Raw genomic sequence first — 26530 nt, 5'->3', positions numbered from 1 at the left:
TTATTTATTTATATATAAATAAGATATTTTGATATTATATATTATTTTAGCATATTTTTTTCGAATATTTTTCTTACAAAACAACTTTTTTTTGATATCTAAAAAAATTTTACCGCTTGAAGAAACCCAACACCAACAACCATAACAAGGACAACCACAAGAAATTGCTGAAAATTGTCAGGTGGAGGCCTGAAAATTGAAATTTTGACAAGATAAAATTATTTAGTTTATTGCAAATTGGAAAATTGTTATTGAGAAACATTTAGGAACCATGCAGGAAAATTTGGAAACAAAAGAAATATTATTGGAGTCTCCATGCAAGAAATGGGAACAGAGAGGACATTATGATAAATACAGAATTCACACATAAAATTGGTATATTATAAAATAAATATACCAAAAATTACGAGTACCTACTGTGGAAAACTATCTACAATGCCAAATCAAAATCTTATAGAAAAAAATAGAAAATTTGCCAAAAAAAACATATTACAGCCCAAAGAATTGCAGTTAAGAAATAGACACTATGTTAAGAACCCAATACAAAATTATAAAAACAACTAAATATTTTGAAAATAAATAAATTTAGTTAATAGACAAATAAAAAAAGGACAACATTGAAATAGGATTAAATGTTGCAAATTTACATCACAAGTTAAATATCAGACATTTTGCTCATTCTTATTATCTTTTATAAGGAAAATGTATGTAAAGTTTGTATATCTTAATCATATATTGTTAGTTTTTTTCGACGTCGATTCATATTTAAAAAAATAGTAATTCATTTGTCTAAACAAAATAAAATAAATAAAATCTAAACTAAAATATTATACGTTTCGACACTTAATGTGTGTCATCTTTAAGAAAATATAATGAATACTTATGAACAGAACTTGATGAAAAAATATATACAGTGAGAAAAATATTGTAATCTTAGAAGAATTCTAGAGGATTTTCGTATTTATTTAAATTTCTCTTGTTTCAATAAACAGGGTCATAAGACAACATTATAAGAAAGATAAAGATTTATAGAGTTATAAAAATTGCAGCAAAATTTGGCACAAAAATTTGTATTATAATATTTAAAAATTAAAAAAAACTGTGCTAAGCTTGAAATATTTAGAGAAATATTTAGTAGAGGCAACAGTAAATTTAGATAATAAATTGTAAAAAAAGAATTCAGAATAATTTACAAAATAAACAAAAAACAAATAATTTATAAAACATGCAATTTTATAAATTTCTTCCAAACTACTGATTCGATTTTGAATTTGTTTTTCTCACAATATGCATTTGGATCCACTTTGGGTCAAAAGATATAAATTAAAATTTCAGTCGAAAACTGCATTGCCAGCAACAAATTAAAAAAAAAATGAAATTGAAATCTGATAATAAAAAACATTTAAATGAAGCATGATTTTGCAAAGCGTCTCTGAAACGTATTCGTCTCATGATAAAATTCTGTCGAAATTAAAGCAATAATTATAATTTTTTACATGATCAGTGATCAGAGTTTGGTTTTAATTTTTATTTCAGGCGAATTTTAAGTTCTGTCCTGATTCACCAAAAAGAACATAAATTTAATAGAAAAAAATATATATTAAAAATATAAAAAAAGTACAAGTCACGATGTTTGTCCCAAATAGACTCCTAAACTACTGAACTGATTTTAAATTTATTTTGCACAGGATATGAATTTAGATCCACTTTGGGTCAAAAGATATAATCAAAACTTTTAGTCGAAAAATTGCATTGGCAGTAACAAATGTAAAAAATGACCTTGAAATCTGATAGTCCTAAAAAATCCAATATTTTTAATAAATAGTTTTTTTGTACATTTTATTTTTCATCCAAAAATTAATTAAAAATTATTAAAAATTTTTTGCAAAATAAATCCGTAATTTGTCACAACTATAAAAAATTTATAAAAGTGACCATTAGTTATTTACATAAGAAAGATCATAAAGTAATTTTAATATTCATATGAAAAAACTGTACTCTCAGTGATATTATAAAATATTCTATAACCTAGTGATATTTCATTAAAAATATTTAAAATTAAAGACCAACTCTTCTTTCTTGGTACTAAACTTTGACCATTTTTCTTGGCTGTGCAATCAGGCGAATTTTACATACAAACAAACCTAGAACGAAAATTATCATATCTGTATTTTTATGTGCATCTATATTATACGGTTTTATATGTAAAATATGCCTGACCGTACAGCAAATAGACTGTATTTTAACAGTTTTTAATACCAAGAAAGAAACATAAGATGCGTTGCCATGACAACACTATGTTATCGTAACCGCAGAATTGACCCTTAATTTTAAATGTTTTTAATGAAAATCAGACAAAAGCATAGAATATTTTAGAAAGTGAGGGTGTAAAATTCATTAGAACACTGAGAGTGCAAGCTTTTTTTATAAAAAAATACTAAAACTAACTTTATGATCTCTATATAAAGGTCACTTTTATTATATTATTATAATTTGCCCCTTAGTCTTCATAAATATAAATTTGTATTAATTACCGTAATTATATAAGTACTAGCAAACCCGACGAACTCCGTTTCGCCACCAAATGGTTTCGTGAAAAAGATGAATAAATTTTTTGCTTGTTTTATATTTTAAAAAGAAAAATTTGATTTTATTATACAACAGTAACGAATTTATTTTGATTACAAAAATGAAGTGTTTTTTAGTTGAACTTCTCTAAGTAAATGAAAGTGAATCCGCAAATTATCCGTTTCATAGAAGTGATCTTTGGTAAACCACATTTTTTGTTTTTTGGTCTGACGTTAACACAAACAAAGCGGATGGTTTCCAACTCGTGAACAGGCAACGTTTAACTGCCCATGTGAAAAACAATGATTTTCTAAATAATCTATTAGAAATTTATCCCGCAAACACTAAGCGATTGGCTTTGCGACTTGTTATTGCAAACGCAAGGCGAACTGGATATTGCAATCGTTTGAAGTCAAACGGAAGACCAGTCGGAATCATTGGTATGTCACCAAATTGCCAGCAATTTTTGATTGAATGGTGAAATTCAGAGCGTGTACATCATTATTCTTTGCGGCAAGAATTGTTCGTTGACTTAACCAAGCATAATTCTGATAATTCTCACTAATGTCATTACACGAATTTTTAATTACAGTGCGTGAAGTTTCAGCAGCTTGCATTAAGGCACGATGCCATGCACAACTAATTTTCTTAGCTATAAACCTTGCTGAGCCCGAAAACTTTTCAACGAATGCAAAATTGTCGAAATCGGTTCGTGCGTTCTTGAGTTATTTCGTCAGGAAGGAAAACCCGACTTTTTTTTATATATATAGAAGATTACCAAAATACTAGATGAAATTCAACGACTTATATATGTGATCATTATTTTTTTTATGTAATTTATATAAAAACAAGTTAGTACCTTCAGTATTCTAGTAAATCCTACACCTTGACGTTTTTATATCTTGTATCTTTTTATACCATAATTTACGCAAAAAATTAAATTTGTAAGTTTTTTTTCTTACCATTCATTTATATAAGTTTTTTCTAAGTCTGTGCCCTCAGTGCTCTACTAAATCCCCGCACTTCTATCCCAGTAATAATTCAAATTCAAAAATCAACGTTTTCTTTAAGTCTTTGTACAAACATTGTACTGCGTCGATAAAAGTCAAATTTGTTATTTCTGCTTCGCTAATATATTTTCGCAAACTCCTTCATTCTTCCATCGAATAATAATATAAGGAGAAACGTGCATTCGCATACATTTTTGGGATTAAAAAACACGAGGGGGGAGTGGTGTGGCGGATCGGATCGGATAGAAAATGAATTACATATAATAAAAAATATAAAATATAAAAAAAAATTTAAAATGGTTTTGTAGGTTTTTACCTTGTGCAGCGTTGGTGTGCTGATTGGGCCAATCATCGTCGCCACTTGCAGCCCCTTTGTCGCTACTTTGGCTATTAGTTTGGGAACCACTGCCTTTTCGTTCCGATCTGTCGATTTCGTTTAGGTTCGACTGGTATTTTGAACCTGGAACAAAATAAAACTAGCTGTAAGTGGGAATTCTGCCTTGAGGCAATTATGGTATCGTGCTTAAGGCAAATTGCTGGAACTTCCCGCACCTACAAAATGTTCGAGGAATACTGAATGTTTTCAAATATATCATTATAAATATTGTAACATTGTCTATATTTATAAGAATTACATAAACTGAATTGCAAAGTTGAAAATATTTGTAAATATATTAGAACTATAGTCAGAATTAAAAAATAAAATCTGAAATATTTTCGATATGGAAAAACTAAAAAAAAAAGTTGGAACAAATTTTTTTCCAAATCAATTATTTTGTTAAGACAAGCAGAAAGTTTCTTTGCATCAATTGAATTGGACGCTAGAGTTCTCTCAAAAACTGCCATTTTGTACATATTTAGCTCCGTATCTACGAAATGGCTGGGCCTGCCTTTGCCAAAAACTAATAAACACTTCTCCCAGTCATTACTAATTGAATGTTCTTTAGATCATTCAAATCGGATACTCCGTTTCTCAAAAATACGATTTCTATTTTCTGCACTCTTTGCTCTGTTTCTCCGAAACGGCTAGACTTGCCTTTGCCAAAAACTAATCAGCTCTTTTTCCTATCAATAGAAATCGAATGTTTTTTGAACCATTCAAATCGGTTAATCCGTGCGCCCTAAAACGTGACAGACAGAAAATTTGTATCCATACATACATACACACACCACACATCCATTTTTTCTGAGGTATGCCAAAACGTTCAGAAACCTTCAAAACGTTGAGAAATGTAAAAATTTTCAATTCCGATTTTCGGCCCATTACAATAACTTACCCTAAGAGAAGTTAAAAAAATGTGAAAAAATCACGGAGGCACAAAGGTCCAATTTGACCTTGAATAAATAACAAATATCAAACAAACAACTATCTGACTATGTTCAGTAAAACTCCCAGCAGCTAATTCATCATTGTAGAAATGTTTTTTGCTGTTTATCAAAAATTTGTCACCTGGTCCTTTTTACCCCATAGGCGTGGTATAATGGGACAGTTGGGGGGCAAAATGGTCGTCTGTCTTATTTTTAATTTTAAAAGAATTTTACAAAATAATTACTACATTATTCAATCTATAAAACAACAATTCAAAATAAAAAATAATTAAAAACTATAAAACTTATGCAAAACTATAAATTACATGGGTGCATTTTTACAGGTATAACATGTAAAACCTTGATCTGGTATATTGTCAGAAATATTCATCAGCAGATTGAGAAACTATTTATTCAAATTATCTCTTGTAAAATTGTATTATTAACTTACATTACTTTTTTATTTTTTACACTTTTGCCAGAGTAAGAGTTCAGTTGGTCCTTTTTACCCCACCCAGGTGTAAGATTTTATAAAGGTTATATAAAAAACTGTTGATTTTGAATTAAAATTAACAATACATCTTATAAAACAATTAAATAACGTATACATAAAAATTATGTCAAGGTCTCGTAAACTAAACAACAGTGCTCACGACCAAAAAAAAAACAAACAACGAAAGAAAATATTTTTGTTATGGATTTTCAAACATTGTGGTTTATCTCCCGTTAGCAAAGTCTTAAGAATCAAGGTGATGGCTGGTCAAACATCTTTTGCCCTCTACTTTCAAATATTGTAGGTGAAAAATTCTTAACTTTATTGGTTTTTGACATATCGAAAGTGGACCTTTTTACTGGGTCTACCCTAATTAAATTTCAGAAAATTTATGTTTTTGCTAGAAATTCTATTTGCTAATTTTATGTTTTCTCGATGTTTCAAGTCATTCTGAATCGAATGGGACCAAGTTTAGAAAAAGTATATGTCAGTTTGTAGAAGACGATTTTTTCTCAAATGACGACGACACATATAGAGTGTCAAAACGTATAAATGAAAAATAGGCAATATCAATTTATCATTTTCTCGTCGATTAATCGTTATAAAATAATATTGCATTTTTATTTCATCTACAAGAGACGAAAAATAAAAGAAATCGCCGAAGTATTCTGTTTCTTGTGCATAGAAAAATGAAAAGAATTTTTTAATTAAAATTATGGTAATAAATATGGTGACAGAGACACAGGGCGATGTGGATGATATATATATATATATATATATATATATATATATATACTAGATGACCTGGCAAACGTTTTGCCATAAAACATATTTTTAATATAAAATGTTTAGTATAAAAATAACTAACTGATTGCAAATATGCTGCATGAGTGAAAGGAGTAGCTCATAAAATGTATATGAATAGTTTACCCACTGCAATGCATGGGACATATAAATAGTCTTCGCAAGTGCAAATCTAATCTGAAACTGATTATATTCAAATTGAATTGGCACATTTAAAAGTTGCAAGATTTTTTTCATTAATTTATTAACTTCCCGTAGGGTAGTTATAGTAATAGACTGAGAGCCAGTGAACCTTTTGAATAACGGTGTTCCTGTAAGGCTGAAAATTTTTTTTGTATAGGTGATTCTTAACGTGCTAAGTACGGAATCGACGGTCTGGCAGGTTTTAGTCCTGCACATCATGGTCGTCCAGGCGTTTGAAAGTGTAAAAAATACGCGAAAATTAAACTTGTTCCTGTAAGGTTCAAATTTTTATACGATGTAATTTACTCATTGAGAAGTTCGAAAATCAATCTGCCAGACCATTTCGACCTGCACAAATACCTGCCAGACGAGCCGGAAAGTGAGCAAAAAATGCCCCAAAATAAACTTTGTCCTGTAAAGCTGAAATTTACATATGTGTTTATCTAAGCAATTCTAAAAAGGACTGTGCCATTGCCAGACCATTCTGGCTAGCATAAGCCCTTGCCAGACGAGGGCAAAAATGCTATGGCGGGAGGCGAGTAATAGGCGTTGCGTGAAAACTTATAGCATATATTCAAACTATATTATGAGAAATTACAAATTATGGTCAAAATAAACTTAATTAGTTACAATAAAATATATATTATCATGAATTAATCATCATTATCAGATATATCGCTAATTAATACTTCAATTCAGGTTTCTATTGAGTAGCTATTGAATTTTATGAAAATAGGTGAAAATTGGAAAAAAACATTCATTTCTGAATGTTCAACGGAGGGTAAGAGATTTGAAGAAAAAATTTCACAGGTAAAAATTATGAATTTCTTCTTCAGAAAAAAAGAAGAAACCTATTAAAGCTAATAATAAAATTCACGAAATTCGTGTCCAACGTGATTTGGTTGGTCGCCTATTAGCGCGATAAATCCAATAAAATATTGATCTTGAAAAAATATTATCATATCCCATTACAATTGTTAGCTTCCCGAAAAAGTTTAATATATAATAGTTTCTCAAAAATCTAATTTTTTCAGACTAATTTTTTTTAAATGTTAATCGTTTTTAAAAAGAAAATAATTTTTGGTACGGGAAGTTCCAGCAATTTGCCTTAAGGCACGATGCCATGCGCCCCACTAGTTTATCTTACATATAATAAGTTTATTGTGGACCAGCACTGTATATATATATATATATATATATGTATATATATATACATATAACCGCCGGTCCTTTCCAAAAAATGTGCAAAAAAGAATGTTGTTTAAATTTCTAAATTACATTGGTTATCAATTTGAAGTTTCTAAATCCATTTTGAGCAATATTTTACAAGGAGTGCTTTGAGAAGGGTACACACACGCGTCATCTATGAATTTGCAAGCGTAACTAAGGTTAAGGTCGATACTAAACTAGTTTGTATTGGTATTTTGCCTTTAGGCAAGTTACACAAACTTCCCAGATATGTGTAATTAATCGACTTAATCAATAAGAAACTAGTGGTGTATGGCATCGTGCCTTAAGGCAAATTGCTGGAACTTCCCGTAATGAAATATTCGAGAAATTTTAAACGTTTTCAAATATATTATTACAAATACTGTAACATTCATTATTTTCGCTATCCTGTTATATCTGAACAAATCAAATGTAAATCATAAATCAATTCATTTCCAGAACATTAACAATCGTCATTTCATTTCGAATTCAGACAAAAACTTACTTTTTTTTGAAAAAAAGACTTTTTGAAGAATAATTTATTTTGAAATATTTTGGAAATTCTGAACTTTTTAACTTCTTGTAGGGCAATTTATAGTAATCGCAAAAAAATCTAAAATGAAAATTTTTATATATCTTTACGTTACAGAGGTTTCTGAATATTTTGGCATACCTTAGAAAAAAATGGATGTATGTGTGTGTGTGTGTGTGCGGATACAAATTTTGGTCGACGATTTCGGGAACACGGATCAACCGATTTGAATAATTCAAAGAACATTCGATTCGTATTGAGAAGGAGACGTGCTGATTAGTTTTTGGCGAAGGCAGGTCTAGCCGTTCCGAAGATACGGAGCAAAAAGTGCCGAAACGGTAACTCAGTTTTTAAGAGAACGGAGCGTCCGATTTGAATAATTCAAAAAACATTTCACTTGTATTGACAAGATGAAGAATTGATAAAATTTTCATGAAGGTAAGTCTATCGGTTTCGGAGATATGGAGGAAATTTTTTGTCCTATTTATAGTTTCTCAAAAATCTTATTTTTTCGAAGTAAATTTTTTTTAAAAATGTCAATCGTTTTTAAAAAAACAATAATTTTTGGTACGGGAAGTTCCAGCAATTTGCCTTGAGGCACGATGCCTTAAGACAAAATTCCACTTACAGCTAGTTTAAATTGTAACCCTGAAATATTAGGTTGTCAAATATCTCCAAATTGTTGTCAAATTGACTACAGCCTCGGGCTCGGTCAAATAAACTACGTTCTCTGTGCAAAATATATTATATATTTCACAAATATTTACTATGCTCTGTTCAACAAAATAATAATATTAAAAAAAACAAGTTAGTGTATATATATAATAGTGCAAAATTATGTTCCTTGCGCTAGCTACTGATGTAAGACCATATTTATATCCACTGATGATGACATTAAAATACAATGTCGAAACGTTTGGAAAAAATTAAAGATTAACTTCTAAATCTTTGCCTTTTATTTGATGTATGCCCTGAAGAACTTACTCATAATATATATATAGATATCTATATATATATATAGATAGGATAGATATATATATATATATATAGTATTAGGATATATATATATATATATAGATATATTATATAGAATATATATATATATATATATATATATATATATTATATATTATGTTTTATATTATGATAAGTTTATAGTGGACCGGCAGTATCCCATCACCAAACCCAAAACCACCGGTCCTTCAAAAAATATTTAGTTTATTCACATAAATTCATTTGCTTTGCAGCGGCGACAAAGTTTTACTATTAAATTGCCCTCGAGATATTTTTTGCATGAAGCGTTCGAAACAAATACACTTACGCGCCATCTATGAATGGGTAAACGTAACTCGTGTCTAAATTTAGCATTAAAATTAAACTAGTGGTGTATGGCATCGTGCCTTAAGGCAAATTGCTGGAACTTCCCGTACCGTAACAAAATATTCGAGAAATTTTAAACGTTTTTAAATATATTATTACAAATACTGTAACTTTCATTATTTTTGCTATCTTGTTATATCTGAGCAAATCCAAAGTAAATTATAAATAAATCAATTTATCTCCAGAACATTAACAATCGTCATTTCATTTCGAATTCATTTAAAAAAAATAGTTGCATAATTTACACAAAATTGAAAAAGTGCTCCCGTATAGTCACAGTCTAAACGCATTTGCAAATAATTATGTGCGACATTTTCACTTATATTGTGTTTAGCTTGGCAGCATTTTCACTTAACAAAACTTAATTATCAATCAATCGAATTTAAAATGAAGGACCTTGTCTAATATTTAAAAGAATTATATAAACTATTTGTCAAAACAGATAGTGTTAGGTAAATAAAAATATTAATATTAAATAGGTGGTCGAACTTTAATAATATTATAATAATTTATTAATATTAAGATATATTAAATTTAAACATAAAAATTTTGGCCGTTTTTAATATACTGCACTTTAAAATTTAGATAGACGTTTAAAAATAAATTGAATTGTTATTGTTAAATAATTATTCATTTTGGTGTTGAAACATTTGAAATAATTAGAAAAGAAAAATAAAATAAAATAAAAATAAAGAAATATTATCAGGAAATTGAAGACAAGGAAGACTGAAAAGTTATATAAAGATATTTCAATTATAATGGATATTATATTAATGAAATGTATATATAAAATATGAAAACTGTTTTCATAATCTCTCATCCCAGGCACTTTTGTCTGTCTGAGATATAAAAATAATGTATATATATAAATAAAAAAAAATAGCAGTCCTTACATTCAAATGAAAAAAGAGTTAAAAAAAAATTTTATTTATTAATTATACGTTTCGGCACTTGATGTGTGTCATCATTCAGCAAAAGAAGCAGAACTACAATAAAAATTCAAAACACTAGAAATAGTTTTTAACAAACAATTAATGCGAAAAATGTCTCAAAACATGATATTTGTATTTTACACAAAATTGGGCTTGAAGTAAATTTAAAAATATGACTTGTGAAGATGATAATACCTTATCTTAGATTTTGTCTAAATTTTTTTAGACAATTTTAGTTTTTGGTAAAATTATAATAAACATTAGGTAATTTATTTTTATCTATTGTGTTACAAGTTTGATCTTACAACTGTTTTGGTTTAAAGTGTTTTAGTATCTATATCTAACTATGTATGTTTCTTTCAAATTTGTGGCAACAATTATCAAAAATGCTTTGGTTATGAATAAATAAATTATGTTAAATAAAATATTATTACTTTTGTATGTATTTTTTACGGTTCAGTATCTTAAAATATCGACCCAAGGGTATAGAAATGTAAGTACGTACGTAGGTGTACCTTATAATATGTTTTTCATTAGGAAGATTAGTAAAAGATCTAAAAAACAGATTAAAAGATTCATTTCTCCTTTTGAAGATAAATTTATATATATATATATATATATATATATATATATATATATATTCGACATTTGCCAAGAGAGACATCCAAAAGATTTACTTTAAAGAGATGAAGAATAATTTGGCTAATGGATTCGTTAACAGATCAAGCGGAATGGAAATTTATATATATATATATATATATATGTATATATATACATATATATATGTTATGTATAAAAATAAAGCGTGATGCTAGATTCGCTAAAACTCAAAAACGACTGAACCGATTTGGCCACTTTTAGTCTTGGATTTTTCGTGCTAATTTAAAAATTGTGGGAAAGATGAGAAATTATTTCAAATTCACGTAGAAACTTTACATTTTTAAATTAATTTTTTTATGTAGAAGCCTAATTTAAAATGAAATATTAGAGGGCAGCTTATACGTCAAATGTTAAATGCGTTTGATAGATTATGTTCAACTAAATTTAATGCATATTAATAGGATGTCTTAGATAAATATTTAATCATAGCAAGTAGTTTCACTTGTAGTTGAATATGAAGACTAGAAATGATTGCAGATATTGGACGTCATGAAAAATTAGAGAAAAATGTAGAAAATTGAAAGAAAAATCACACAAAATATGAAAAATAATAAGTATATAAATAAGGTAAAATAATATACTGTCTGAAGAAAACTGGGTTGGATTCATTACATAAAATGTGTCCAAGTTAGTATTCAACTCTAAATAGAAAAATTGCTCTTAAATGATCTTAATAAAGAAGAAAAAATTCAGGCATTTTAGTAGAACTTCATAGATATGGTTAAAGTTTGAGAACTAAAAAGTGTCATATAAATAAGGAAAATTTTTTAATATATTTATTATAATTTACCTTTATCCTGTAGGTTGACATTAATCAAACTGGAGGGATGACCATAAACAGAATTGTTGCCAGTATTTTCGCCCCATCTGGTCAAAGATGGGTCTTCGGTGGTTGGAGGTCCTGGTGAGGTCGTTGGTGGACTTGAAGCTGGAAAAAATAGAAAAATATGTATTCAATATTGTATATAATATAAAGATCAAAAGTCTTTATTTGTTATGATCAAGTTTTGTTAAAAATTAGGCAAGTAAATTTTGTTAGAAAAATATGTTGAAATGCGAGACTTACAGAGAAAAAAATAATCTAAAAAAATAGTAATGACTCATATATCATTTAATATTAGAAAATATTTTAGATTATCAAATTTTGAACAAATTTTCCAAACACATCATTCATATTTATCAAATGGTTTTCGAGTTATGAAAAATCTTGTAAATGAATGCACAAGAAAAATAAGCTCCAATATAACATGGCACAGCAATCAGACGAGTTTTCTAAGTCAAATTTTGAGTATACCGAGTTGCTCTAGGGATCTATAGTGTTGGACACTATTTTAGATTAATTAATTTTAAACAAATTTACCAGGCACATCATTCATATTAATCGAATGGTTTTCGAGTTATGGAAGATCTTGTAAATGAATTCACAGTCAATCAATTTATAAATATTTATTCATCAATTTATAAATAATTTACTCATCATTGAATCTGTATTTTTTATTATAGTTATTGGCAATGCAAATATAACAAAAATTTTGTTCAAGGCTGTTTTAAACTGTGTACAGAGATCGGTAGTAAATTTTATCTAGTTTCTGCTAAGCTAACTAAAAAAGAGTGTCCTGGACAAAAATTTTGAGTTATTCAACAAAATGTAAAAAATGTCCCGAAAACTTGTACAAGACAATATATAATGACGAGTTTGCGCTGGATTTATTCAACATTTTTGGTTAAGACTGTTTTAAAAAAAAATATTAATTTTCTATTGATTGTGTGAAATCGACTGATAGTGTTATAATTAAGTTTAATATAATTTTGCATATATTGAGAGCGCGTTAAATTCAATCTTAAGTGAGGTCAAGAACAAAAAGTATCTCTTAACTTTTGGAATAATATCCAGACATTCATTTATATATATATATATATATATATATATATATATTATCTTTTTCCTTCCTAAGCAATTACAAACACATGTGCCCCAGCAATTTGTCGAGAAGTCAACCCCTTGGGATAAGAATCATATTTGATTTTTCCATCGAAAACGGAAAACACGAAACGGTTAACTAATAAAATTTTATATCTAGCTATTTAGATACAAAAGCTGAACAACTTTTTCTATTTATTTGTCTGTCTGTCCGTCTGTCTGTCTATTGGTATAATTTACTTTTATACTTTTCTATTTCTATTTTGCTTATTGCTAACATTTTTCTTCTCTTTGTATGAGATCGCGTCTGGATAGTATAATTTTGGAATAAATTGGGATAATAGAATATATATATATATATATATATATATATATATATATATAATAAAATTCGTCGCAAATAAAACTGCTATTTATTTTGTACGTTCTGACACTAAAAGTGATTAAAGTTTCTTTAATAAATTCTTCATACGTTTCAACTACCTACTATACTCTTCTTTAGTGCATATAAAGTTATACATAACTTTTGAATTAAAAAAAAATTCTTTCAAGATCATTAAATAATATCAGCCAAGCTATTTTTTCCTAATTACCAATTACCAAAATATTTTTTTTAAATTTTCTTGATTAGCTCGACTATTTTCTTCCCATTTTTTCCACCAATCCACCACTATCACCTTAATCTTTGCCGTTCCTCAAAATGATTATTAATGATTCCTTCCTTCGCCTATAATAATAATGCATGAAAATCACAAAAGTCGACTGAAAAATGATTTTTCATAAATTTTCGTTCATTTATCTTCATTAGTGCGATTTTTATTTATTTTTTTCGCTAAAAACATTAAATTTTTATCGTCGGTCGTAAAAACAACGCGCGTCGAGGAATAGTTTAAGAAAATATGTTACAAGAAACTATTTTGTTTAGTAATGTGTTCTTTAAGTAATTGAGATAAAATTGAAATGATTAGGTGTAAGTGGCATTTAGCCTTAAGGCAAGTTGCAAGAAATTCCCGATTCTTGTAAATAATCGACTTGGTAAGTAAAAATTAGATTGAGAACGATACAAATCGTTTTTGGGCGTGTGTAAATTTAAATTTAGGCTCACAGGATTCTTATATCTTTTCCTTTACCAATCTGTCTTTTTATCTAATTAAACCCTGATTTCGTTACAATAGTCTCGGTTATCTTTCCTCGATACAAATGTTCAACGATTTATCATTCTTGAGAAAAAGACTGGAGAGGACTGTTAATTTATACGACGAAGATGTTAATTTAAATACAAAAGATTAAATGGGAAAAGCGACGTTGAAGTGCATTTTGTCTAATTAAGAACTAAAGAGCAGAGGATGTAAAAAAATGGATAAATCACAAGAGGAATCGACTCGTAAGATTTATTTTACAGAAATGTAAGGAAGACTAATCTCTATCTTTCTATCCCTAAACCCTCAGTGCACTTGTTTTTTATTATATCGATTCAATTTAATCGAATCGCACTTTTACACTTTTATGGGTGAAAAAAAGTCAGAATAAAGAATACAGATGACGGTGGAAAAATGAAGTTAAATGGTCTTATGACTCAAAGATTAAAAAATGTATACATAACAAGATATTTAGATTAAATTTTCAATGACTAACTTCCCAAAGTTTTAGTTTTATATTGTTTGGACATATCAAGCTATTCCCAATCGTTTGGGACCAAATTTGGAAATAGTGTGTGTGTGTGTGTGTGTGTGTATTTTTTCTTAATGTGTATCTGTGCCTCCTGTAACTGTGAGTTTTAGATTAAATGCGTTTTTCCAATTTCGCACAAGATAAACGAACGCAGTGCGTGACAAGAATTGAACAATACAAAGTAAAAAAAAAAGGCAAAAGACAAAAACCGAAACGTTCTATTCGAAAAACGATACTATTTGGATTGGACAGGGATGGAAAACCTAGAGGACAACCCCTGCTATCATAATTAAAATCCCACTTTGTCTACTTTCTTGTAAAACAAAACAAATAATCAAAGTCCTAGTAGATTTTAATACAAATCCAAGCTGACGAAAATTGGATAAAAAACCGAAAGGCCTTACATTAATTTTTGTGTATTGAAAAAACATCTCTAATCTAATTACAAAAGCCTATCATTTGCACTTAGGGAACAAAAAATTAAATAGTAAATTTTTATTTTCCTGAATGAACAATAAAATAAATTTTAATAGAACTCATTTTTAATCCTTTTCTTTATAATGCTAAATTTGTACAGAAATATCATAAAATATTAGATGCAATTTTTAAACAATATGGCAAATTTACATTTAGGGAACAAAAAATTAAATTTTAATAAAATACATTTATTTAATCTTTATTTTTTTTCTTTTGATTGGAATTTAGACAGAAATATAATGAACTTTTAGTCACAATTTATGAACAAAATGATAAATTCACTTTAAGAGAACGAAAAATTAAATTTTAATATTTTTCTAATCCTTCTGTGTACTTCGGATTGGAATTTGGACAGAAATGTAATAAAATTTCAGACCAACTTCTGAATAAAATGAAAATGTTCATTTAGGGAACAAAAAATTAAATTTTAATAAAATACATTTTTAATCCTTTCCTTTATAATTTTAAATGAATTTTGGACAGAAATATCATATAACTTTAGATACAACTTCTTAACAAAATAATAAATTTACATTTAGGAAACAAAAAAATAAATTTTAATAAAATACATTTTTAATCATTTTCTTTATAATGTTAAATAGAATTTGGCCAGAAATATAATAACATTTCAGACCCAACTTCTGAACAAAATGGTAAATTTTGGATAAGAAATAAATTTTTAATAGAACACATTTGTAATCCCTTTCTGTATAATGTAAAATGAAATTTGGACAGAAATATCATAAAATTTTAAATACTATTTCCTAACAAAATAGTATATTTATATTCAGGAAACAAGAAATTAAATTTTAATAAAACAAATTTTTTAATACTTCTCTGTACCATGTTAATTTGAATTTGGCCAGAAATATAATAAAATTTTAGATACAACTTCTGAAAAAAATGATAAATTTACATTTAGGGAACAAAAAACTAAATTTTAATAAAACACATTTTTTAACCCTTTTCTGTATCATGTCGGTTTGAATTAGGACAGAAATATAATAAAATTTAGGAAAAAACTTCTAAAGAAATGGTAAATTTTTATTCAGGAAACAAGAAATTAAATTTTAATAAAATAAATATTTTAATACTTTGCTGTACCATGTTAATTTGAATTTGGCCAGAAATAAAATATAATAACATTTTAGATACTATTTCCAAACAAAATGGTAAATTTACATTTAGGAAAAAAAAAAAAAAAAAACATTATTTAATCCTTTTCTATATAATGTTGATTGGATTTTGTACATAAATATAATACATTTTTTCTGAACAAAATGATAAATTTTCATTTAGAGAACTAAAAATTAAATTTTAATAAAATACATTTTTTTAATCCTTATCTGTACAATGTTGATTGGAATTTAGACAAAAAGATATTAAATTTGTTTATCCCACTTCTGAAAAAAATGGTAAATTGTACAACCAGTCACCTACCCAAGTATCCTCGATCTTCCAATTAGAAATAACACTAAAAAAAGCGTCTAAAATTCTCAATTAACATGTAAATATGAATCAATCATCGTTTTTCAATCCCTGTCTGCAATTTTATCTGTTTCGTTCACAGTTATTCTGCGTAATGACACGTCGTCGTCGTTTTTTTTTTCATTTCCCGAACAATGAAAAGTCGCCACCGTCATCTGTATTCTTTATTCTGACTTTTCCTTTTTTCACCCATAAAAGTGTAAAAGTGTAAAAGTGTGAAAGTGTAAAAGTAATCTGCGATTCGATTTAATTGAATCGATATAATAAAAAACAAGTGCACTGAGGGTTTTGGATAGACAAAAAGACAGAAAGCGGATGATTGCTATACTTGGTGTAATTTTTTCTACTACTGATTTTTTTGAATTTTTTTTAATTTATTTATATATATATTTAATATGTATATATATATATATATATATATATATATATATATATATGTATATATATATATAAATTGGCTTAATATTTAGCACCTTTAGTCAAAAAGGTGGGCAAAGGTGATGGTTCAATTACCATGTATGACTCGACAACATATTAACCTCTATATAAATATAGTATGGCAGCTAGTGTACATTTCAATAATCATTTTAAGGTATGCCGAGTTTGTATAGAGCATTACGATGTTAGTAAATATTATAGATTATTCAATTTTAAACAAGTTCACCAAATACTTCAAATATATTCAACAAATTGTTTAAAAGTTACAAGAGTTATAATAAATAAATGCACCTGAAAAATTGAAATTTGCTTCAGTAACATGCATTTCAAGACTTAAAACATGTATTTTTAATAGCAATTTAGAGAATACTGAGGAGCTGTAGAGCATTTATAATGTTAGTAAATATTATAGATTATTCAATTTTAAACAAATTCACCAGAAATAGCAAGTACTTTAAACAAACCGTTCAAAAGTTACAAGAGTTTTAATAAATAAATGCACCAACAAATTTTACAATTATGCTTCAGTAACATGTTTGGGAGTCTTGAATTAAAATATGTATTTTCAAAAGCAATTTTAAAGTAAACCGAGTTGCTTTAGAGCATTATGATATTAGAAAATATTATATATTATTCAATTTTGAACAAGTTCACCAAATACACCATTCAATACAATACAATACAAACAAATCATTCGAAAGTTGCAAGAGTTATAATAAATTTGCTTCTGTGGCTTTGTTGAAACAAAATTATATTTTCAAAAGCGATTTTGAAGTATACCGAGTTGCTGTAGAAGTTTGTGATGTTAGTAAATATTATAGATTATTCAATTTGAAACAAGTTCATCGAATACTTTGACCATATTGGACAAACCGTTTAGAAGTTACAAGAGTTTGAGTAATAAATAAACCAACAAATTTTAAATTTGCTTCAGAAAAATGTATTTCCGTTCTTAAAAAAAATTGTATTTACAGAACAAATTTTCAAAAAAAATTAGCAAAACAATCATATTTTTAAAAGCTAAGAATTTTGGTATGATATAGTAATATCAACAAATATTTACACGTGTTTTGTTCGCTTTTTTTTTTAAATTTGCAAGTAATAATACAATATTTTTATAAATGTCTATTTCAATTTATAGCTTGTATAATAAGAAATTCAATAACAGAATAATTGATTTTCTCGTGTTAACATATTAAACTTTATTCAATTATTAAACTATATTTTTTATTAGCTGTAGGTTGTACTCAGGATTTCATAACTTTTATGAAACTCAAGAGTTCATAACTTTTATATCACGCGGAATTTTATTCTATTTTTTTCATGATAGTCACGATTATTACTATCACCTCAATATATTATCAATACTATCGGCTTGTCGTTGAATTCTGGGATACGCCGTATATGTATGTATCTACTTTTATTATTTTTTCCACCAACCCTTATACTATTTTCCCTGTATCTATATATTACAATTTTCGAAAGAGAATTAAGACGCCTCGTCGGGCTTATTGTGTTTCCGAGGAAATGACTTTCGGAAAATTCACATTGTCGGCGGCTTTTCCACATTATAAATTATAAATTATAAATATCCGGCCCTTTGGCCTTCTGGCCTTTTGGCCTCATCTTTTTACCGCGGTTTAATGAATCATTATCGCTATTATCAGAGGAAAGTGGAAAATAGAAAGTGGCGGTTGGATGTGGATATCATTAATATGAATTTAACACTTTGTGGGATTAAAATACACATGTAAATAGAAACTAGTGGTGTATGGCATCGTGCCTTAAGGCAAATTGCTGGAACTTCCCGTACCGTAATGAAATATTCGAGAAATTTTAAACGTTTTCAAATACATTACTACAAATAGTGTAACTTTCATTATTTTTGCTATTTTGATGGTTATATCTGAGCAAATCAAATGTAAATTATAAATAAATCAATTTATCTCCAAAAAATTAACAATCGTCATTTCATTTCGAATTTAATTTCAAAAAAAAATAGTTGCCTAATTTGCACAAAATTGAAAAAGTGCTCCCGTATAGTCACAGTCTAAACGCATGTGCAAGTAATTCTGTGCGTCATTTTCACTTATATACTGTGCTTAACTTGACGGCATTTTCACATTTTTCGATAGTTTTCACAAAATTGGAAAAGTGGTCCAGAACATGAACAGTCTAAACGCACTTGGGTAAACATTTGCACCAGAGTGGCGCTTAGACTGTGTTTAGCCTGGGTCATTTTTTAATTTTTAATCTGAAATTATAAAAATATTTTATGGAAAATAAAAAAAAGATTTAATAATTTTTTATTCTAAAAAGCAATTGTTATGTCAATACAAGCAGAAAGTTTTTTAGATCCTTCAAATCGGACGCTTAGTTCAGTCAAAAACTGCACATTTAGCCCTGTATCTTCGAAATGGCTGGACCTGCCTTTGCCAAAAACTAATCACCTCTTCTCCCAATCATTACTAACTGAATGTTTTTTAGATCATTCAAATCGGATACTCCGTTCTCTCAAAAACTCGATTTGTATTTCCAGCACTCTTTGCTCCGTATCTCCGTAACGGCTGAACCTGCCTTTGCCAAAAACTATTCAGCACATCTTCCTATCAACAGAAATCGAATGTTTTTTTAACCATTCAAATCGGTTGATCCGTGCGCCCGAAAACGTCGACAGAAAAATTTGTATCCGCACACACACACACACACATCTGTTAGTTTTCTGAGGTATGCCAGTAAAATGTTCAGAAACCGTCAAAACGTTAAGAAATGCAAAAATTTTCATTTTTCATTTTTGGCCCATTACTATAACTACCCTACGGAAAGTTAAAAATATCATTTTCACTTTCATTAAAAAATATTCAACACGAATTCAAATTGGTGTCATTCAAACATACTTATAATATCTGTAATTGTATACACTGAATTAATTTGTTCAACACATTGTATTGCAGTTATTTTGGGTTCTAAAATGTATTTTATTTAATCGTCGACTGCAATACTAACATAGATTCTAATTAGAATCTCTCAAACGCGAGGCAAAACTCTAAACTTTGATTAATTTTTATAATTCAACCGCTTATCGTAGGCCTATAATATTTTAGTATGATATTTCAGACTACAAAATCCATCGTTATACAAAGTTTCATCAAAATCGTCGAAACTATCAGGGCGATGATTGGAATTATTTTTAAGTATTATGGACTAATTTGCAAACCCAAAATTTGCTCTTTCGCGTCGCAGTGCAATTTTTAAAAAACAATATTCTTACCCCCAAATTCCATCACCTCGTTACCACTGCCTTAATTATAATTGTACCATTCGCGTTATAATTATAAAGAAAACACAATAGAACCCTTACTCCGTCCTGTTACGTTTATTCCAACAACCCCCTGTGTGTATGTATGTATGTATATTATATGGAGAGCCGATTTAACCCGCCATTTGGCGGTTTTAGATGTCACCGCCGATATGAACACTCGGCGTCGCCACAGCCACTTCCCCCGTCGAATGTAAACAAAGAAATTTAATTAACTCCGGAAGTACACAAACTCCGGAGTTTGCCCGGTAATTTTGCGAGGTGTCGTCGCTGCCACCAGTCGTTTTTGTTTCATATTTATGGCATGTGGAGGACGGAAAAAAATTGACGAAAAATTGTTTAACATAGTAATTTATTATGAATTAATTTCAGGAGCTTTTCAGGAGTAAAGTAGTGTTGCATGGCATCGTGCCTTAAAAGGCAAATTCCCGCACCAAAAACCTAATTAATTATAAAAACTTTACAAAACTTTGAAAAAATTAGATTTTTGAATATTTGAAAAATTCAATTGTTTTTGTATTTTGATTTTTTTTTTAATTTTTTTTTTTAAAGCAATCGCGCTGCATAGCTGATTTGGAGTCGATCACATACATCCATTTTTTCTACGGTATGCCAAAATGTTCAAAAACCTCTGTAACGTAAAGCTATATAAAAAATTTCATATTCGATTTTTTTGCAATTACTATAACTTACCCTAAGGGAAGTTAATTAATTTGAATTTAACACTCTAAAGAAAATACTCAAATTTATATTTTTAACATACCTGAATAGTGTAACGCGATGTGAAAACACCCTTAAATAGCATTTTTGGCTATAAACACTGTCTTCACAATTTAACATTTTGACGCCTAATTTTTAATAATATTATTATTGTTATATTTTTTTTAATAAAATACTAAATTGTGCAACGCGATGTGAAAGGCAGTAAAAACGTTCCTATACTAAAATTCAGAATAAGAAAATTGTCTCACAATGATGCAAAATGATTTATTATATTATTAATATCACATTTATATTTTCTCGAAATTTCAAGTTTTCTTAATTGTTTAATATCAAAATTAAAAAATAAATACGTATGACAAATATTATAGATAATTTAAGGTCTATTAATATCAGTGTGACTTGAAACGTTGAGGAAAAAAATGAGCAAGCAGATTAGAATAAATTTTTAATTCAAAAAATTTAAAATGCACAAGGACTGTTGTAATATAAAATTATCATAATAATTATTAACTTCCCGTAGGGTAGTTATAGTAATGGGCCGAAAATCGAAAATGAAAATTTTTACATTTCTCGACGTTTTGAAGGTTTCTGAACATTTTACTGGCATACCTCAGAAAACTAATGGATGTGAGTGTGTGTGTGTGTCCACGTTTTCGGGCGCACGGATCAACCTATTTGAATGGTTTAAAAAACATTCGATCCCTATTGATAGGAAGATGCGCTGATTAGTTTTTGGCAAAGGCAGGTCCAGCCGTTACGGAGATACGGGGCAAAGATCTAAAAAACTTTCTGCTTGTACTGACAAAACATTGCTTTTGAGGATAAAAAATTATAACAACTTTTTTTTATTTTCCATAAAATATTTTTGTAATTTAATTTTTTGGATTAAACATTTTTTGGATTAAAATATACCACTAGTTTAACGTAGTAATTAATAAAAAACATATATAATGTCTCGTAATTGAGCCATGTTCGAGTCCAAAAATCTTTAAACTCTGACATCTTCCTTAACTTTACATCCTCATTCCTCCTTCCGGATTTCCGAATTTCCCAGGAAACTTCAACAATTCCCATTCCCCGGTTTTCGCGATTCTACGATATGATTATTATTACGATTATTACTATTAAAACCTCAAGTTGAAGTCGGTTGTAAGCGTTAATAAGAAAATCTAGATGACACCGCCGAAGGAGGAGACTTTTGGCGGAGAACTCCTCCAACTTTGGCGATATATCAATTCTTAGTAATTGCTTTTGGAGAAATTGGCCAAATGGCGGAATGAGATTTTGAGATAAAAAATAGGAATCAAATGGATGAATTGCGTTAACTGAAAAAATTTAACACTGCTGACTGGCCCTTCTTACTCAAAAACTTTTAATACTTTTCTGCTACAAAGAAATGGCTTGGCCGATGGTGACACTAAACTGATAAATGACAGTGCTTAAAGATTTACATTAAATCGCTTTTGAATTTTTGGAATCGGTTCAGGTGTTTTCAGAAAAACGTTGACGAAAGGTAAAACATTGACTAACATACTCATATGCTCACACATTTTTTTAACTTCCCGAAGCAGAAGTCATCAAAAATCCGATTCGCTAATTTTATGTTTTCTCGACGTTTCAAGCCATTCTGAATTGAATGAGCCCAAATTTGAAAAAAGTATGTGTGTGTGCGTGTATGTGAACAGATTTTTTGCCGTAAATCGACGTTTTCTCGAAAACGGCTGGACCGATTTCAAAAATTTAAAAGCCATTCGATGTATCTCGATGAGGACTATCGTTTCTGAGTTTTGTGCGGCGATCGGCCGGGCAGTTTCTTTGTAAATTGCAGAAAAGTGAAAAATTTTTCGTCCACGTTTTAGCCCGAATTCTGAATCGATTATGAAAATTCAAAAACCATTCGATAGATATTGGTTGGGAATCGTGCTGATTAGTTTTTGGTAAAGATCGGCCGGGCCGTTTTCTTGTAATAAGGTGTTAAAAATTTTTTTTCGGCGATTTACAAGAATTTTTTTAACGGTAGATACCATAGTCTTATAGATCATACTAGAATATTACGGTCCTAGTGTCGGCTTTGTTAGCGTTTGTCAAAAATTAGTGTCGTTTTTTTGGCGTTTGTCAAAACGATAGAGTGTTCGTTCGTTTTCAATTATGTGTAATGAATCCACTCGGAATACTTTTAAACACTCATAAATACATTTATTTTTATTGATTAAATTGATTATTTACGCATATCTGTTTAAAAAAAAAGTTTACGTAACGCAAAAAATCGCACACATACTATCTTTTAAATTTGGCTTCGTTAAGTTCAGAATGACTTGAAACGTCAAGAAAACATAAAACTAGCAAGCAAAAACAAACTTCTCTGTTGGAAAGTTCAAAAAAAGTTAATAAGTACTAGTACTAGTAATAACTAATACCAACAAATATTTTCACTATTATTTTCATTAAAAATCGGATTTATTTCTGGAAACATATAAAAAGTGCTTCTTAATACCTATAACCCCCATTATCCCAACTTTTTCCTTATGCAAAACAAAAGCAATTAGCGTTCAAACAATTACACGCCAATTAAATCATAAAACTCGATCCATTCCCAACATTTCCAACATTCGTCCGTCCGTCCGTCCGTCTGTCCTCCTAAAACAGCCCAAAGTAATATTAAAACTTTGGAAAATTTCAACTTAACTTTTCATTCATATCTTTTCGGTTAAATATATAAAAGGAACGATTCGCTGCGAATTTATTTATATCTGTGTCTGTGGGGGAGAGGGGTCAGTGGGTTGGTTTTGCAGGGGCGGTTCAGGGGCTGTTAGTAATTGGGTAAAACTCTTCTCGACGAATTATTAATACAATCTTGTGCTGAAGAAAAAGAGGTTAAACTGAGGAGTTTTGCTTTCGGCTATCATCGGTTATGTTGAAAGTTTTGCGGAAAAGTTTTGCTAAAAGAGGTAACGAGGGATACAGACACATAGGAATACACACACACATATAGATAAATATATACATATATACTAGCTGTACCGAATCTAAATAAAAAATGCGATTATGTTACATATTGTTATCAAGATGGAAAATAGCGCACGTAACTTTTGCGATTGATTGTTGTGCTGTACTAGATGCATCAACGAGTGAAATATCCCATTCAGCATCTCAATATATAAAATAAGCTTATAAGCATATTAGCAGAAATTATGCTTAAAAAACCAAACAATATAATTTACGGTACATAACATAAATGAAACAAACAGCTATCAAACTAAGTTCACAAAATTTCCCAGTTATTGCCTAAATATGAGAAATTGGTTTATTTGTTATTTTTTAAAAAATATTCCATATGTTTTCGTTTGGCCCATGGAAGGCAAACACAACCATTGTCCTATTTTTAATTATAAGGGATTTTCTTAAATACAAGTTACATTATTTACCCAATGTCAAATATAAATTACATTATGTACAAAAAATATACCTCTTACATATATAAATTTTTATTAACTTACTGTATAGACGTATCGTCCCATCGGTTTCTCCTCTCGGATTTTTGGCAACACATTTGTAAGTACCATAATCAGAATGTTGGATATTCATAATTGTCAATTTCATGTGCATCTTATACGAAGGAGACCCTAAGGTCGATTCGGCCCTGAAAATAAAAAACACATATAAAAAATTACATATACAGCATCTCGACATGATAAATCAAATCAAACGCAAGGAATACTTCATGTTTTTATTTATTTTATCTCTTGTAACTTTTTAACCGTGACAGTAAAATATGTAAAATATTTGGCAAATTTGTTTAAAATTAAATGATTCATAATTCTAAAACAATGATTCATAAGTCTCTAAAACAACTCGTTTTTCTTTAAAAATTACTTTTTAGTACAACTGATTAAACAGAGTATCACGTGACTGATTTATTCATATATAAATTGTAACTTTTCTTGGAGTGTAGAAAAATATAAAATAATATTTCAATATATTTACATATATTAATTTTCCATAATTAATTAATTTAGCATTGTTATAATTATTTTTACATTCTTTTACATTTTACTTTCATAAAAACATTTCTACTCAGTAGCTATTTTATAAATTTTATGAACGTTTAAAATATATATTTTTAAATATTTTTTATAACGTAAAAACATTTATTTTCAACTGTTTTTCTCAGCATTACTCAATTTGTCTGAACATTTTTGAATTGTACTAAGTCTTATAAACATTTATTAAAAAAAATTTCTTTCAATTTTCTGAAGATTTTAAATATTTAAAATATTTTTAAATTTAATATTTCAAATATTATCAATTTTATTTACTTGTATTGTCACTTTTCTTGGTGTGAAAAAACATATAAAATATTTCAATATATTTACTTTACATATATTAATTTTAGATAATTATATAATTTAGCATTAATATAATTATTTTTACATTGTTTTATATTTTACTTTTATAAATATATTTTTCTTCAGTAGATATTTATTAATTTTTTGAACAAGTTAAATATATATATTTGAAAATATTTTTCAAAATCATTTTTAACTAGATTTTTTAGCATTAGTCAATTTATCTAAAGATTTTAATTTTTGTTGATTTTATATTTTTGCTGTATTCAACACTATTAAATTTTTAGTAAAATAATATATATATAAATTGAAAATTTGTACTGTAATCCTTTCAAACAGAAATAGTCCGATTTATGCTCTATTTTAATTTCCAGCTAACATTATTTCATGCCTATAAATGGTTTAGCAGTGAATGTGTTGAAAACATTTTTTTGAAAAAAAATTATTATCATTTTATATTTACTTGTATTTCCTCGACTCGTGTATCATATGACCGTCTTCTCTGGTCCAATAATTCAGGGACGTCGGATGCGCCTCTGTAAAACATTCCAGGGTCACACTATAAGCCAGAGGCGCCCCTACCAGCTGGTGGGGTATCCACAACATTGGGGGAACTGAAATAGAAAGAACAAGATGGTTAGAAATTGATAAAAAAATACATATTTTTATGTAGAAATGTCGAAGTAAAAATTATATAGGTAATTTTTTTGTTTGAGATGTAAAAGATGGGAAAAAATATGTTCTGAAATCATTGTCTTAAACTGATTTTTATTTTTTGAATTGCAAATGTGTTGGTTCATTCTCTTGTAAATATTTACAAGATTTTTAAGTGAGTTTTAATTTTAATATTTACAAGAGAATGAACCAACATATTTGCAATTCAAAAAATGAAAATCAGTTTAAGACAATGTTTTCAGAACATGTGATTAGTTTAAACCATATTTTCAATACCAAAAATCCTATTTTAAAAATTAGATAGGTAATATAAAAATTAGGATTTTTTAAGGTTAATATATTATTGGATATATGTAGCATATATTAGACGCTTTTTGCAATAATAACCTCTAA

The 26530-nt window shown here is 28.3% G+C and overlaps 1 protein-coding gene across 1 annotated transcript in view; it reads right to left on the bottom strand.

The window, feature by feature from the left end:
* LOC113367903 (protein CEPU-1-like) overlaps positions 1–26530 on the bottom strand; it is a gene marked incomplete in the record, with an annotated part of 199406 nt that overhangs the window by 12926 nt on the left and 159950 nt on the right. The window contains 3 exon segments of the mRNA XM_026609477.1: positions 11870–12007; positions 24614–24756; positions 25926–26076. Of these exon segments, the coding sequence (XP_026465262.1) occupies positions 11870–12007; positions 24614–24756; positions 25926–26076 (432 nt within the window).

This window comes from Ctenocephalides felis, unplaced genomic scaffold, assembly GCF_003426905.1.
Source record: "Ctenocephalides felis isolate EL2017-DRISC unplaced genomic scaffold, ASM342690v1 CF-g0.4_SCAFFOLD_01170, whole genome shotgun sequence".
In the NCBI taxonomy this organism is placed as follows: domain Eukaryota; kingdom Metazoa; phylum Arthropoda; class Insecta; order Siphonaptera; family Pulicidae; genus Ctenocephalides; species Ctenocephalides felis.
This window is presented reverse-complemented; position numbering and strand designations above follow the sequence as displayed.